Source organism: Sorex fumeus, unplaced genomic scaffold (genome assembly GCF_029834395.1).
Source record: "Sorex fumeus unplaced genomic scaffold, SorFum_2.1 ptg000122l, whole genome shotgun sequence".
NCBI classification, from domain to species: Eukaryota; Metazoa; Chordata; class Mammalia; order Eulipotyphla; family Soricidae; genus Sorex; species Sorex fumeus.
In genome coordinates, this window is record NW_026606179.1 from 26,442,037 (window position 1) to 26,460,000 (window position 17,964).

A 17,964-nucleotide genomic window follows, 5' to 3' on the forward strand; every position below is an offset into this window, starting at 1 on the left:
TTAACACAGTGTAATTTTTATGAGGAAATTAAAAAGAATAAATTTCTCATTATTTTAAGAAATTTTGATAAAAGTATGTTCCTTCTACTATTATTAAGAAAGAATCCTTTGAATGAAAATGTTGAAAAGATGAAAACAAAATTTTTTGTTAAAAAAATTTTTGCATTTAGACAACCTTTCTCTCAAAATTATAACATCGGTAACAACAACACAGAGTAGAAAAGTAGTTTCTAATGAATTACTGAATCCAAGGTGGTGCCATAAATATGAATGAAAGACATTTCTATGTATGTCTAATTCTGAATCAAAAAGTTCACAACATTTTAGATACCAAGTTTAATAAAATCTTTACTTGAAAAAAATGTTTTACAAAATAGCATTCTTCCAGTCAAAGAAATTTTCCCCTGGGGTACATGTAAGCTTTCTGCCTTATGAGATTACAGAATGGCAGTTAAAGGGGAGAGACTTTTTTTTTTAAATAGTCACCTAGCTGCAAAATCTACAAAAAGTAGATTTTTTTTAAAGTGCCTTAAAATACTAAAGCAAGTAACGTAACTGTTGGCTCTACTTGAAATTTTAAAAGTTTCTTTAGAATGGTCCATATGGTATGCACAACATCACAGCTGGTACAAAACTGCCTGTATTTAGTTTGAAACGAAAACAATGCATAAGAACAGTATTCTTTGAAAAATAATTCAAAATGTTGCCATTGCATCATAAGGAAAACTTAGACAAGAGTGTTGACAGTATTTAGAGAATTAACAAAACAAGCTGAATATTAAAGTATTCAAACATTTACTTTGATTTTTTTTAAATGTCACTGATAAGAATAAGAGACCCGGCTGCCAAATAAACTCAGAATGTCTTATTTCAAATTACATAATATACATATTATGCATATATACATAATACATATATTCAAATATAAAACTAGGTTTTAGGATGTAAATTCCCATTTCCTAGTTCTTCTGCTGCAATCTGGCAGCTTTGAACTTTGAGACCCTCTTTGCAGTTTCTTCTGAGGCTTCTGATAGAACTTCTTTTCGTTCTGGTATGGTGGGCAGCAGAGGGTGAACCGTGGCTGTGTGTGGTATTAAAGAAGATGACGAAAATTCTTTTTCTATTACAGTCCCAGAAAAAGCCTAGAAGACAAAAAGTCAAATTACAGTAATGACTGCAAATAAGATGCTCACAAAGAAAAAAAAAGTTAATCCTGTATTTGTCAATCAGACGTTTCACTAAAGTAAACTGAGAGGCCAGGAGATCGCTCAGAAGCTAAAACACACGCTTGGGTTCACTCCCTGGCACCACATGCCCCCCAGCAGTGAGCCGGGAGTATTCCCCGGGCACTGCTGGTTTTGACCCAAATCCTTCCTGCACCCCCAAAAAAGTAAGGGGGGGGTAAATTCCTAGTATTTTTCAATAAAGACAAATTCACGGTCACGGTCCTCCCGTTGTTCATCGATTTGCTCGAGCGGGCCCAGTAACATTGTGAGACTTGTTACTGTGTTTAGCATATCGAATACGTCATGGGTAGCTTGCCAGGCTTTGCCGTGCAGGCGAGATACTCTCGGTAGCTTTCCAGGCTCTCTGAGAGGGACAGAGGAATCGAACTTGGGTCGGCCATGTGGGCCGCGAGCAAGGCAAACGCCCTACCCTCTGTGCTATCACTCCAGCCCAAAGACAAATTATATTTCAAAAATTACAAACTGCTAGAAAAATGCCCTTAAAATGCATTTACACCCAAATACTTTCATTGCACATGAAAGAAAACAATGTAATACAAATTTTAGATCTACACTAAACAAAAGTAAATGAAAGTTTCTAAAATTATCATTTATGTTCAGACCACATTGTGAAACCTGCATTAAAATAAAAAAGCTATTAGGCTGCCAAAATCATCTGATGAACAAGTTATCCTATGGAGGGCATGGTGCCTTCTTGCTAACAGGCTAGTTTCAGGAGTGGCGAATTCTCATAGGTAGTCTCCATGTATACAATATCTGAAATACTTTCTAGGCTCATGTTCAATTTTCTTTTAGAAACAGATGAAAACTTTTAAGTGCTTGTTGTAGTAGAAATAAGCATCCACCTCAAAACTGAATTAATTCAATAATGAAAACTAGAGGTTGCACACATACATACACATACACACACACACACACACACGACTCTTCAATTTCAACAGAATGTTTACTAAGGATATAGTTTGTTCTATACATTTAACTAGAACAAAATAATGTATATGCAATTCTAGAAACATAAACAAGGCCATATCTGAATATATAGGTTATCCTGCTATCCAAAACTAAAGTAGCCCTCTGAAAACTGAAATGTAAATATAGCAAACATGAAGTTTAAAGTACATTCCTACATAAGTTGAAAAGGAACACTGATTTATGGAAAAAATAAATTGAGCCTGTGATTGAACCTACAGCCTCAAGGAAGGCATGCACTCTACCACTGAGCTATACTCTCCAGCCCACAAAGATTACCTACGCCAAACCATAAGCAACACAAACACACAAGTACTAAAATAACACTAACATATACGAAAAGCAAAAATAGACTAAATACAGTGCCTATGTTAAGTAATTCCCAGGAAAGAAGCATGGAGGGGTTACTTTTGCTGTTGGAAAGCACCCTGCTTCTGAGCACAAAACAATCCCTCAGCAATACATTTCCTTTTTGTTTGTTAAGCATAAAGACAATAATTAGCTTTAGATTTCTTCAGTTACAGAAACTACATAGGTCTTTTTATAAAAGTGAAGTAGTATAACTTGAACTTTCAAAAAGCAGGGGAAAGTGGAAAGGAGAGAGAAATATGGTAAGGCCAACAGCCAACCCAACTTCAATCACTGATACCATGTATGGAGCCCTGAGCACAGAGCTTGGAGTAAGGCCTGTGCACCACTGGATATGGCCCCAAAACAAAAGCAAAGGTTATCATTTTATAACAAAGATCAAGGAACTATTACAATTTTTTAAGAGTTCTGGTTACTTAAAACATCTCACCTTTAATCTTCTAAGAATTTATTATAAACAAAGTAAAATTTCACAGTAAACTTGCACACATCATTTACTTCCCAAGAGTTATCAAGAATAAAAAATTAGTAAAGACCACCTGAAATATTTAGTAAGTCACCCACCCTTCTTCCCCATAGCATTTTAAGACCTTGGGTGAATTTCAGCTCTCAAAAAAGAACTGTTTACTTCTCTAAAAAACTTCATTGTATCATGAGCACAGTCTTGTTATATCATACTGAAAGTACTTTTGTAAAAGAGACACAAAACAGTGTATCAAAGATTAAAAAAATTAACAAAAAATATTTAGATATCTTGCTGTAACTATGAATATTTATTTTCATATATAAAAGTCACTGTCACTGTCATTCCGTTGTTCATCGATTTGCTCGAGCAGGCCCAGTAAGTCTCCATTGTGACACTTGTTACTGTGTTTGGCATATCGAATACGCCACGGGTAGCTTTCCAGGCTCTGCCAGGTGGGCGAGATACTCTTGGTACCTTGCCGGGCTCTCTGAGAGGGGCAGAGGAATCAAACCTGGGTTGGTCAAGTCGGCCACATGCAAGGCAAACGCCTTACCCGCTGCTACATAATATATATGCCATAATCGTGAACTATTTTAATATATGAAAGTATATATATATGTATATATATATAGGCTCTTGACACTGACAAAAAAATTAATTCCACAGGGCAGGAGTGGCAGTATAGTAGACAGGGCTCTTGCCTTGCACACCGCTGACCCAGGTTCAATCCCTAGCACCCCATATGGTTCCTGGAGCCCTGCCAGGAGTGATCCTTCAGCACAGAGCCAGGAGTAAGCATTGAACACTGCCAGATGTGCCTTCTGCTTAAAAAAAAAAAAAAAACCTTTTTTTTTTTTTTTTTTTTATTGGTCTCAAATTTTATTTTTTTTTTATTTTTTTTTTTTAAATTTATTTATTTATTGAATCATTGTGGGAAAAGTTACAGAGCTTTTGGGTTTAGGTCTCAGTCATGTAGATACCAAACACATTTCCCTTTACCAATACTCATTTTTAACCCCGAACCCCAATAGACCCCCACCTCCCACCCCTCCCAATTCTTTGTGAGGCAGATGAGTTCTAGTTAATACTCTATCTACTTTGACTAGATAGATTATTTCGATAGAAGATGCACAATTATTGTTTAGAGTTTACGACCCACCCCCCCCCCAATCAGACATGCTGAAACAGCGTTGTGAAATGATTTGCTTTCTACAACTTGGTTTAAGAATAAAATGATGTCGCGCGGCCGCAATAGCGGCCGCGCGGTTTTGAATTTCTGCTATTTTACTTATTGACCCTGGAAGAATTTCTATTAAAAGTTAGCTAGTTAAGAGATTGGTTTCTGTGCCCTGGAGTCGTGGCCGTGCCGGAGAGCCGCTCGTGGGGGGCAGCTGGCGACCTCGGTGGGGCGTGGGGGACGGCCCACAAAGCCCCCCTTCCCATGAGGTCCCCGCCGCTCCCCCCCCGAGCCCGGCTCAAACCCGCTTTCCACAAGGCTCCCGTGCGGCCGCCATCTTTCTTTCCAGAGAGGAGCGGGCGGGCTGGTCAACGCCCTTCCCCCTCCGGGCAGGCTTGGTGGCGCGGATCAACACAAGTCCATTTGCTTTTCTGCTCCAAGCGGCTGGTTCTCTGTGCTAAGTCCTTGTGCCTCCGGGGCCGTGGCCGTGCCGGAGAGCCGCTCGTGGGGGGCAGCTGGCGACCTCGGTGGGGCGTGGGGGACGGCCCACAAAGCCCCCCTTCCCATGAGGTCCCCGCCGCTCCCCCCCCGAGCCCGGCTCAAACCCGCTTTCCACAAGGCTCCCGTGCGGCCGCCATCTTTCTTTCCAGAGAGGAGCGGGCGGGCTGGTCAACGCCCTTCCCCCTCCGGGCAGGCTTGGTGGCGCGGATCAAAAAAAAAACCTTTTTAAAATAGATAAATAATAAATGCAAAAGGCTGGAGAGGTGGTGCAGAGAGTAGAGCAATTGCCTTGCATGTGGCCTACGTGGGTTCAATTCCCCCCAGCACATCATATGGTCCTTTAAGACCCAAGTGTGATCCCTGAGCACAGAGCCAGAATTAAGTCCTGAGCTCTGCAGGATGTACCTCCCCTCTCCCCATGAAAAAGCTACAAACTTAGACTCTAGCTATACATTAAGTACTCACAGAAGCCTGGTTTTTATTATGCAAAAAAAAAAGTTAAAATCTAACCCCATCACATTTTTTTCTAACGGTATAAAAGAATATAAAATAAAATAATTTCCAGGGCACCTGAATTCATTAAATGATGGGGGGTGGAGGGGTACTCTAACCACCTATGCTGTCATATATGTTGCCCCCAAAGGCTAATAATCATCATCCACAATTATCACCAGCACAACTTGTACTATTTCGGAACATCCAGAAGTTCCCCAAGTGAGTGATCACCCCAACCCCAGGTCTGGTGGGAGGCCGAGTACTGGAAAATCCAGGGGGCCAGTGCAGCTGGTCTGTGGTGTAACTGGGAGACACTTAAGGAGATTTCCAGGGGGAACTAAGTAAAAAGGGGAAATCAGCCAAATAAACCTGGGAAAGTTTGGTTTAGTAATAGTAATAACATAAACTTTACTCATGAGTGATAGCACAGCAGGTAGGGCATTCGCCTTGCATGCAGCCAACCTGGCCGACCCAGATTCGATTCCTCTGTCCCTCTCAGAGAACCCAGCAAGCTACCGAGAGTATCTCGCCCACACATCAGAGTCTGGCAAGCTACCCGGGGCATATTCGATATGCCAAACACAGTAACAATTGTCACAATGGAGACGTTACTGGGTCCACTCGAGCAAATCGATGAGCAATGGGAGGACAGTTGGCCGTGACAGTGATTTAAATAGAAAGATATATTTTAATGCATTTAATATATACAAAAATGAATACATCATGTTGATATGAGGTTCAGTTTATTTCTAAAAACTTATTTAAATGAAAGTCTGGGTATAATAAACATCATATATCCAGTTTTGAAGTTCAAACATTATCATTTCCAGTACTGAGGTTCTAAAATCCAATTTCACAGATTTAGAACTTCAAGATTCTAAAAGGGAGGTGTGGGGGAGGGCAGGATAGTCTGAACCATTTTAATATCACAACACCTATACTGTGTTTGCTAATGACTACTAATTTTTTGTAAAGTAGAATTTACAAAGTACAAAGGTTAGAATTAATTTTTTCCTCTGACTTTTGAGATTAAACCTATGTATATAAACTGAAGAAGCTACAAAATAGACAACATTACTACCTATTTGGGAAACTTTAATAATTAATACATGATACGAAATAATATAAGGACAAAATAAAATTGGGGAAGATATGGCAGCAGTTAATTTTTTAAAATGGAAAAGAGTTTCTTTGAAAAAAATGGCTAAAGATGTAATACAAAATCTGTATTATAAATGAAATAACTTCTATACACACCTCTGATGCTCCTGATAAAGGCAAAAGTTTTTTGGGGTGGTTTTGTTGTTCTTCTTCCAAAATACTCTCATTGGTGTCACTACAAGAGGTCTCTTCACAGCTAATGCTTCTCAGAATGCCCCGCCTATCATCAAAGTCGGCGGCACTGCTTTCACTGGTGTCACTGCACACGCTGTTCTCCCTGCTTCGAGACTTCAGGATTGACTTACGAGGGATATATTCGCCATTCACAACATCAACGAAAACTCTGTAATAAAAAAATACACATACACCTACTTTAGATAACTCACAAAACTGGTCATAAGTTTACAATGTATTCCAGAAACTAGAAACTAATTATGCTACTGAAAATTTTATCACAATAATTTTAAAGCATCAAACGACATTCTTAAATTATTTTATAAAATATAACCTTCGATTTAATTTAAAAAAAAACCTTTTAAAAACTTTTTTTTTTGGTTGGGTTGGGGGCATGGGGGAGCATGCGCTACAGCTGTGCTCAGGCTTATCCCTGACTCTGTGCTCAGAAATTATACCTGGGAAGTGAAATGAGTCAGAAAGAGAGGGATAGACATAGAAAGATTGCATTCCTCTGGGGAACATAAAGTAACAAAATAGGTGACTAACACCCAAGAATGGCCAAGATTAGTACCAGGAATTTTGCTCCATGGCTTGGAGGCCAGCCACACATGCTAGGGGAAAAGGCTGCTCAGATAGAGAAGGGAGCACCAAATAAAGGGTGTTGGGAGGATCCTCCCAAGATGGGAGAAGCATGCTGAAAGTAGACTACAGACCAAACATGATTGCCACTCAATGCCTCTTTTGCAAACCACAACACCCAAAAGGAGAAAGAGAACAAAAGGGAATGCCCTGCCACAGAGGCAGGGTAGGATGGAGCGGATGGTGGGGCGGGAGGGATACTGGGATCTGTGGTGGTGGGAAATGGGCACTGGTGGAGGGATGGGTATGTGATCATTGTATAATGGAAACCCAAGCACAAAATTTTGTAAGTCTACAACTGTACCTCATGGTGTCTCACTAATAAAAATAAATAAATAAATAAATAACAAAAAAAAGAAATTATACCTGGGAGACTCAGGAAAACACATGGGGTACAGGGGATCAAAACTGGGTTGGCTGTGTGCAAGGCAAGCAACCTATTATACTATCTCTCTAGCTGCCTAAAATATAGCACTTTATAAACATATTCTGAGTGACAATAGTTTGATTTACCAAAACTTCATATAAATTTGAAACTACTAACAGAAGGTTTAGCAATTAACACTGTATTATAAAGATGGGCCACAAAATAAGTAATTTAAAATGATAAGTTTCTGAACAAAAAAGTATTTCTAATTTGAAAAAGGTAAGTCACATGTCAATCACTGCCACAGCTATGGAACAAACATGTGTTGATTCACTGAAACAAACTTTCATTTCACAAGTTAACCTTTTTTTTTTGGACTAAACATCATTTGCTTATTCATTCTGGACTAAATATCATCATTTGAAATGGATGAAAAGGGGCAGGGAAATAAAAACATAAAATACTTTAATTACTTTAGACTTAAACTATGATAACACAACAGTTTCAGTGACTTTAACAGTACAGGAAAGGGGGTGGAGTGATAGTAAAACAGGTAGAGTGTTTAATCCCTGGCATCCTATATGGTTCCCTTAGCACCGCCAGGGCTAATTCCGGAGTGCAGAGCCAGGAGTAACCCCTGAGCATTGCCGGATGTGACCCAAAAAGGGAAAAAAGTACAGGAGTCTTACATGTGGCCAACCCCAGATTAATCCCTAGCACCACATGCTTTTCAAGAATACCTTACTTTTTAGTGAGAGCCTTTTGTGTTACAAACTTTCTTCCAAAATGCAGAGCTACAAAAGAAGAGGGAAAGGAGTATTCTGCTCTGCTGTGAATAACACTCACCGGTAAATGTCAGCAGGAGTCCTGATCATTGGCAGCTCATGGGCAGCATGGCCGCCACCAGAGCTGTTCTTTCGCTTACGTTTGGCTTCCTCTTTCTTTTCACTGAATTTTAAAGTGGTATTTTTTCCAGTATTTATTCGAACCTAAACATTTCACACCAAAAAATGATTGAGAAATTAAATAGAAAAAAAATAATGAGTTAAAATTTTTGATACTGAAATTTGATAAACATTTTCAAAGAGGTTTTGGCTAAAAAGTCTTTATCTTATATAGCAGTATTTAGTTAAGCATTATTATAGTTTTATATGCCCAATTCTAGTCTTCCGTAACTAATTATACTGTATCACTGTATCACTGTCATCCTGTTGCTCAACAATTTCCTCGAGCAGGCACCAGTAACATCTCCTTCGTCCTAGTCCTGAGATTTAGAAAGTGCCACATTCGAGGCTCTCTCAGGTTCAGGGGAATGAGGCCCATCATTGTTACTGGGTTTGATATATGGAATATGCCACGAGGAGTTTGCCAAACTCTGCTGTGGGGGGAAGGACTGTATAACTATTTATACAGAAGATAAAATACACATAAACTGCTAGATTTATTATTCTTTCACATCACTTTGGACAGAAGTGGCTTACAGCATGCATTTCAAAACAAAAGGCACAATTAACCAAAACAAATACTAGGGAAAGGGCCAGAGAGATAGCTCAAGTGGTCAAGCACATGTCTGTATGTCTGAAGCCTCAGGATAGGGCGATACCAGGTATAACCCTGGTGGCCCGTAAGTACCACTTAGAACCCACTAGAATGGTCTCACAAGAAGACTCAGCATCATAGCAGTGGTTCAGACTCCTTCGAATACTGCTGGGTATTTAAAAAATTAAAAAATTTTTTTAAATGTTTTTAATGTTTTCTTAACGTTTGAAAAAAGGGCTAAAGGCACTTGCCTTGCATCCCACTAGCTCCAGCACTGCATAGGAAGGATTCCTTAAGCACTACGTAGGGTTACTCCTGAGCACAGACCAGGAATAGACCCTGAGCACAGCCAGGTGTGTCCCCTGTATCATAACCAAGTATGTGGTAAGAACAGTATCAACTGCTTTTTAGATTCTTTTTTTTAAATACCTCTAAGTTTTAGAAAGTCAAGACTGAAAAATAAATACCACTTTGTTCAGGATTAAAAGATCGTTTTTCTATCTCTACCAGACCTTTATACACTGTGACTTTCTTCCACCTAACACCACTACAATAGTACTCTTCCTATTTTATCTATATGAAAGAAAAATCTAAAGCCTGAAAGGGTGAAAAACAAAAATCACTCACACACACACACACACATACACACACACACACACACCAAAACCAAACTTTTTTCTAGCTAAGCAGTCAATTTTTTAAAAGAAAAAAGCATAATGGAATGAAGTCTAAAGTTTTAAAATACAGAATTCATATAGTCACTTCACTTTCTCTTAAGAGATAATTCAAGGAATCTAAGAAGTAACATGTTTCATTAGGTAATCATCAGAGGCACTTAAAAATGATACCACAGATTCTTATATCCGATAAAGGCAATCCCTGCTGAGACACCTTGAGGTAAAAAGCACTAAACTTAGACAAGGGAATCTTGACTTCATTACTAACCAACTCTATGGTCTTCTAAGTATTATGCTTCTTTGAGAAAAACAAATTAGAAGGTGAATTCCTGGTGGCTTCTTCTGAGTAAAGAGGGCAAAGGAATGAGCTTAAGACCTATCCTTCAATCAGAGCCAATGTGTTTCCATGTAGTTTAGATGTCAGCCTCCCCAGACTTGTGCCAGAGATTAAATCCAGTGCCCTGCACATCCATGCAAGCAGACACGGCTAAGTCATACACAGGTCCATGGGCTTAAAAACGGGATTCTAGAATAGCCTGTTGATAGTGAAAAAGAGCTTGAAAACCCTAAGCTGTAAGACCACTATAACGACTCTCATTTCTAAAATATTTTAAAGTTATGATTACCCACACGTTTATATTTACTTTGTCAGAAAAATTCTTCTACTTAAATTTTTCCCTTTTGCTCTTCCTGTTCATTTTGTGCACACCTAGAACACAATCTGATATCATTAGAAACTTGACAAACACAGTCACTTTTAACATTCTATACACTTTAAAATGCCCACAATAAAATTAACTCTAGAATTTTTAAGAAAATTCTTTGAATGAAGAACAGATGTAAATATAATAGTTGACTTTCAAATCTAGCCCCTCAAGACCCTTAACAATTCTAATTTCATTGTGGCTTTAAAGAACAATGCACAATACCATCTAGACTTATTTTCCTTTTTTTTTTCCTGGATAAACTAATTAAAACAATAGGCAAAGAGTGGTTTTCTTATTTGGCACTAACAACAATATTTAAAACTATTCTATTACAGAGTATTGTGGCTGGTATTTACGGTTCAAATTATATGCAAAATCAACAAAGTCAGAAGTATACCAACCCGCTTAGGTTCAACAGTATGAGAAAAATATATTGTTGGTATAGAATTTTCTCCAACATCTAAAGCATCATGGTCATTTTCATTGTTGTCATCATCCTCATCCTCCCCTTCATTATCATCATCTTCTTCTTCTTCCTCCTCTTCTTCATCATTACTGTAAGAATTTGAACCATTCACTGACCCGTTCAGCTGACTATTCATTTGGCCATTGAACAGTTCTGAATTTGTAACATTCTTATAACTGCTAGAAGTATGAGAGTCTTTTATTTGATGCATCCTATTCACATTTATGTTTTGTTCATCCTTTTCCTCTTCTGAAGATGTTGTATCTTCTCCATTTACAATCACAGTATCAGACTTACTAGAAAAGAAAGGAAATTAACAAGTTCAAACATTACAATTTTACATACTCAAACATGTACATCATTTCAACAAGAAAAAATTGAATATTTGGGGATTCCTTCCTTCCTTCCTCCTTCCTTCTCTGCCCTTCATCCTTCCTCCCTTCATTCCTCTTTTTTCTTCCAATTTATACAACATTAAGATTTCTGAATTGGCTTTAAGACACTTATTCTAAATTTATAAAGATGCTTTAAAATAGGGGCCTGAGAAGACAGTACAGCAGGTAAGGTGCTTGCCTTAGAGGTAGTCAACCCAGGTTTGATGCTGGCATCCCATATAGTCCCCTGAGCCCTGCCAGGAGTGATCCCTGAGTGTAGAGCCAGGAGTAAATCCTGAGCACCGCAGAGTGTGGCCAAAAGAAAATAAGAGTTTTAAAAATAAACAACAACAAAAAAAACTATTACTGTCTATGCTTATTCTGTGTTCTGCAGTTACTCAAACTCTCCCCCCAGCACAGAGCCCGGGGCCCGGTATCCTGTCCACCGTCCGGCAATTGAGCCCTTGGCCCTGGCTCGGAACCCTCCTCCTTCCCAGAGCAAGAGCTGTCCTCAGCCTTGTCCTGCAAAAGAAAGAAGCCTCGGGCTGTGACGCCATGTCTGTTTGCAGGGATGTTTATTTTCAAGCCTTAATGGTGGATCAAGACTTGAAAATCACTCCCACAGTCTTATGACATTTCTTTTTTCCCCCAGTGTGAGAGGGGCCAGAGGAGGCCACTTTGGGCCCCACAGAGCTCTGTGTCCAGGGCTGGCCCCAGGCAGGCCCCGGGGGAGATGGTCTGCAGTGCCAAGGGTTGAGCCAGAGTCGGTGGCGTGCAGGTGCCTCACTGCCTGTACATATATTCTGGCCCCCATTTTGCAGTAGGATTTGGCCATATTACGGGCTCATGGTACTACATCTTGAGGGGTTAGACACTAACACACAGATGCATGTTATTCACTGACGTAGGACATGGAAAACAGGGAGTGTATGTTTGCAAAGTGGGAGGCAGAGAAGGAAATGAAGTCTTCTGGGCTACCTGTTAGTCAATTCCAAATCAAGAGTATAGTCTATTGTGAACTGCATCATATCTGCTCAGAGGTTCCCGAACCTATCTGGCCCACTGCCCCCTTTTCAGGAAGGAAAAGCAGTGCTATGGGGTAACCCCACTGCCTCCCAAACGTCTACATTCTTTTCAAGTGGCCAGGCAGAAAACATCACCCCCAGTTGTACCCAGGCTTCTGAAACCCCCGGGTTGTCCCAGCACCCCACCATCCCTAAGGACTATGGTCCATTCCACTAAGGGAAAGACTGGTCCATACTCTTGGCTGCACTGACATCCAGAGTTTAAATGTCATTTAAATGAATTTTTGCCGTTCTTTAATTTCTGTCTTTAAATGAACAAGCTTGGTGAATCCGGACTCCATACCAGGCTATTTTCACTAGGGGCGGCCCAGAGTGGGGCGGGTGAGAGCCCTCTGCGCCCCAAGGGACCCAGCCCCAGCAGCCGACCAACACTACCCAACTGCCACCACACTCTAGGCTGCTCCAGACCATGGCTGCGCTACACATTATAAGACACTTCCTACCCATTTTCCATAATTACCACACCATATGTGATGGGGTTCAGACAGTAGGCAATGAATATATGCCTCTCGAAGAGCCCAGCAAGCTATCGAGAGTATCCCTCCCACCTGCACGGGCAGAGCCTGGCAAGCTCCCCATGGCATATTCAATATGCCAAAAATAGTAGCAACAACAGGTCTCATTCCCCTGACCCTGAAAGAGCCTCCAAGGGCTGCTAAAATCTCAGGCTGGGAGGAATAGAGACGTAACTGGCACCTGCTCGAATAAATCAACAAATGGGATGACAGTGATACAGTGATTTTATAAATTTTTGGTTTGGGGGCATGACTAGTAGTGCTCAGTGCTCTGTACTTACTCCTGGCTCTGTGATCAGGGGACCACAGGTAGCAGTGCTGATTCAAATCAGGGTCAGCCAGATGCACAAGACAAATCCCATTATATTCTGTATTATATTCTCCAGTCCCAAAATCTTAAGTAGAATATAATATTGCTATATTCATTTATATAAAAGATACTGATCATAATAGAAATAAAATTCTACTTAGAAACCCAAAATTAACTCCTATTTCTATACTCAGAATATTTTAGAAGCTTCTATGATTCACAGTCATAAAGTTGTTCATGATTGGGTTTCATATAATGTTCAACATCTATCCTTCCACCAGCGTACAGTTCCTACCACCAATGTCCCCAGTTTCCTTCCCGCCACCCCACCCGTTCTTGAGACTCAAATTGTTGTACGGGGCCAGAGCAATAGTAAAGCTGATAGGGTACTTGTTTTGCACACGGTTGAACCAGGTCTATTCCCCGACATCCCATATGGTCTCCTGAAGACCATGCAGGAGTGATCCCTATGTATAGAGCCAGGCGTAAGCCCTGAGCATCACTGGGAATGGCTCCCCAACCCCCCACCCTCCCTCACCAAAAGAAATAAAACTGAAATAACACCATGGAAAAATAAGAGAATCATGACCAAAAAAATCACATTCAACACTCAAAAATAACTTTTTAAAAAATAAACTGCCTGACCCAATTACAAACTCCCTGCTCAATAAACAGAAAATAAAGGATAAACATTCTACAGTAACAATTTTAAATTCAAAGCAAAAATATTTTTATAAGTCATTCAAATATATGGCATATTCCTGACTATAGTACAAAAACATTATATTTAAATATAATATAGGGACCCAAATGATAGTGTGGCTGGAAGGGCACTTGCCTTGCATGTGGCCAACCCGGGTTTGATCCCTGGCATCCCATGGTCCCCTGAGCACCACCAGGAACAATTCCTGAGTGCAGAGCCAGGTGTAAATCCTGAGCATCACTGAATTTGGCCAACCCTCCCAACCCCTCCCCCAAATATATAAGACAACCATAACTATTAAAAGTAAGCTATCTGGTATATTTTACTGTTTTCATTATATAAAATACGGCAAAAACCTTACTATAAAAGGTTGATTTTAAGCACTTCGGTAAATATACATGCATATAAAAACACATATCAAAAATATTCTAGTCAATATTTATTTTAGGATGGTAGCACTTATATTTATTTTCTTCAATAAGCATATACTATTCTACTAACAAGAAAAAAGATCAATAAGGGGTATGAAATTTAATTCTCTTGGAAATATCATTTGTCATTATATACCTATCAAGTTCACCCAGCAATTCTTCTTGTCTCTCTAGTTCTTCAAGCCGATCCCACAGTTCCTTATCAGCAAGTAAATTATCAGATTTCATAGCATTTGCAAAATCCGCTTCAAAAACATCTGAAGTTTTGGGTTTGGAGTGAGGTTTATGAGCAATTCGGTATTTAGCTATTAAAAAAGAGAGAAAGAGAGAGCTTTACTAATCAACTTTAAAAGGGAATAAATCTAGACTTACTGAGGCACATGGATGTTGATAAAGAAGAGGGAACAATTTTTTTTTAAACCAAGAGAACTTCAGGAATCTTATTAGTTAAAGTATGGTCCAAGGAAGCAGTAATGGCATCCCTAGAGAACATTTCCCAAGTATTTACTCTCAGGGACTCCTTGGACCTGCTGAATCAGAAATGGTACTTAAACAGAGTCCCAGAGGAACTGCATACACATTAAAGGTTGTGAAGAGCTATTGAAAGCTTCAAAAATGCATCAGCATCTTTAAAATGTTCAAAATTTACCCATTACAGTGCAAAATTTAACATGAGTAATGCCCATTTCCATCCTTACTCAAGAGAATTCAGTCAGTAAAGTAACACATAAAAGCCGAGTACTGAGATATTTTCAACTCCAAGTCACTGTCAGGTATGAATACCTGAGAAGAAATCTATGTAGGCTAATCCCCAAACACTTCTACTATAAATTTATATAAAAACGTTTCTACTTTTAAAATTACTTTATCTTACTTGCAATCTTAATGTGAGGGCAAGAGATAAAATCTTAACTCACACAAATTTGATTTTATTTAAAAAAAATTTCTAACACAAAACTTAAAGATTAAAAAAAAACTTAAAAGATTATAGGAAGAAATTAGAAAAGCTGTTGAGACATTGACATAACAGATGATCTCAATCACATATTCAAGTTTACAGCACTGTTTTTAAGTTTAAAATATCAAAATTGTTTCAGAGTCTATTCTCTGTAGTATTATTAAAAAACAAATATTACTATATGAAGACAAAATTTTTTTCAGACCTATAAAGTATATAAAGTACATAAATCAAATCTTTGATTACCTCAAACAAAAATAATAATTCGTCCTACACTTGAAACAATATATGTCTCCTTTGAATTATCTTTTAAAGTCACTATTATTTGTGAGACACATCAATAGTGATAGGATAGCTAGAATATGGTTTCTAATATTTTTATCAAGCCATGAGAGCATTAATAAAATATTGTTAAAAATTAACAATTCTGTATATTAAATGTATTCATTAATTTGTTTATTATATAAAAATGGCTATATGTTATATTTATACATGAATATGTGTTTATTATGATATAATTATATATTAATATCTGTTATGACTGCTTTTACAATTATTGCCAATTAGTAAAATATTTTTAAGTAAATATTAAGTTTTCTATAGCAGCAAATTACAAAACTTTTCAAATTATAATTAAAAAATTTTTAATTAAAGTTATAATTATCTGTGGCACTTGTATATATTTTTTTAATTTTTAAAGCTTCACTGCTGTAACTTTTTACAACTGACAAAAGAACCATCATTTTTATAGACATAAATCCCCACCCATAATCTAACCTTGGCTACAGAAAGCTGTTAAGATGAACATGAGAGCAGCCTATGTATGGTACTTCAGTGGACAGCACATAAAACACAGAGCAGGAAAATATGCTGAGATTATATCCATTCGTTATTTCCAAAACAGCAGCTTATTTCCAAAACTACAGCTTTAAAATGAGGCAAAGCTAGACATATACTATGTGTCAAAATATCCCTACAAACAAAAATCAAATCTGGAATACAAAACCATGTACAGAATACACATTTTCTAAGTTTTAGACATTTGGAGCATTAAAAGAACTTGGAGAAAGCTATATTATCTCGCCTATTAAATATATCAGTCAGAAATTAATTTTCCATCAAAAGTTACTAATCATTATTGCTTACCATTAAAAATATTAAATTTCTTTAAGTTTTACTTCTGAAGTGCTAGAGTGCGTAATTTGGATGTGGGATGCCTAGGGTGAGATTCACAGCACTAGGTCCCCCAGGAAGGAGCATGTCAGTAGCCCCAGAGCATGACAGACTACATGTGGGGGGTGGGGGGAGAGAGAGAGAGAGAGAGAGAGAGAGAGAGAGAGAGAGAGAAGGGGGAGAGACAGTACAGTACAGGACATATAGCACCTGCCTTACATGTGGTTAGAACCAGGTTAAAACTCCAGCACATCAGAGCTCTGCCAAAGTGATTCTTGAGCACAGAGCCAGAAGTAAGCCCTGAGCACCACTGGGTTTGTGGCCCCAAACAAAAACGATAACCATAATTTAAATTTTTTTATTAAATATGTGACAATTTTATAGAAAATTTTATTTAAAAAAAGTATTTCTACCTTATTATAAAGAATCTCATCATATAATCCCAAAAATTATACAGGAAACTCCTTGAAAATCAATTCACCACGATGACAAATACAATAACTGTACATAAAACATTTTACCTTTAAATTCAAAGTCACTTTTAATTTCTTCTCTTATATCAACAATATCACCTGCAGCCTATATTTTCAAGATAAAAAGCACATTAATAATATATCAAACATATTAATGATAACATGTACATGATTTCAATAAAACAGAAATAATAAAACACAGTATCATTTTTAAAATGTATTGGGGGTCTGGAGAGATAGTACAGCAAACAGGGTGCTTGCTCTGCATGTAGCTGACAGCAGTTCACTCCTTGGAGCTGGATATGGTCCCCCAAGGACTACCAGGAGAAATCCCTGAGCACAGACCCGGGAGGAAGCCCTAACTTCTGACATGTGTGGCTCCAAAACAAACGAATTCTTACTAAGCCTATATCCACTCCCTAGATCCTCTACTTCAGTTCCACACGTAGCTCCAACAAAGCATTAGGAATAATAAGAAAACAAAGGAATTCAGCTGCCTCAGTACATGGAGACAGAAGTCTCTACGTTTATCCAAACTCTAGATACTGCTCCAACATGACCTCAGAACAGTCTCTGCTCAATGGGAATTGAAATGAGGAAAAAGCAATTTCTTCACTGAGCTGAAGAAAAACTGAGGCAAAACATTAAAGCATTCAATTAGAATTGAAGGAGTTAAGGGATACAGTAGTCACAGCAATAGAACTAAGGATGTTGAAAATCAATATTCTTGTAGACAAAACAGAAGACATCAACTAAAAATGAAGAAACAATTAAGTGAATTTTAAAAAAAAAATAAGCAAGGTGCCAGACAGAGTGCAGTGAGGAGGTTGCAAGCCTTGAACATAGCCAACCCAGGTTCTATCCTCAACACCCATATATCCTCCACATCCACCAGGATTGATCCCTTAGCACACCAGGTACAGTCTAAAAACGAGAGAGAGAGAGAGAGAGAGAGAGAGAGAGAGAGAGAGAATATCCACTTAAA

The 17,964-nt window shown here is 38.5% G+C and overlaps 1 protein-coding gene across 1 annotated transcript in view; it reads right to left on the bottom strand.

Moving 5' to 3' along the window:
* Nucleotides 1-321: 321 nt before the first annotated feature.
* Nucleotides 322-17,964, bottom strand: part of URI1 (URI1 prefoldin like chaperone) — an 83,296-nt gene continuing 65,653 nt past the window's right edge. The window contains exons 6-11 of the mRNA XM_056136584.1: nucleotides 17,028-17,085; nucleotides 14,512-14,680; nucleotides 10,893-11,253; nucleotides 8,415-8,557; nucleotides 6,482-6,728; nucleotides 322-1,142 (exon numbers count right to left, since the gene is read on the bottom strand). Of these exons, the coding sequence (XP_055992559.1) occupies nucleotides 960-1,142; nucleotides 6,482-6,728; nucleotides 8,415-8,557; nucleotides 10,893-11,253; nucleotides 14,512-14,680; nucleotides 17,028-17,085 (1,161 nt within the window). The 3' untranslated portion in view covers nucleotides 322-959. The remainder of the gene's footprint in view (nucleotides 1,143-6,481; nucleotides 6,729-8,414; nucleotides 8,558-10,892; nucleotides 11,254-14,511; nucleotides 14,681-17,027; nucleotides 17,086-17,964) is intronic.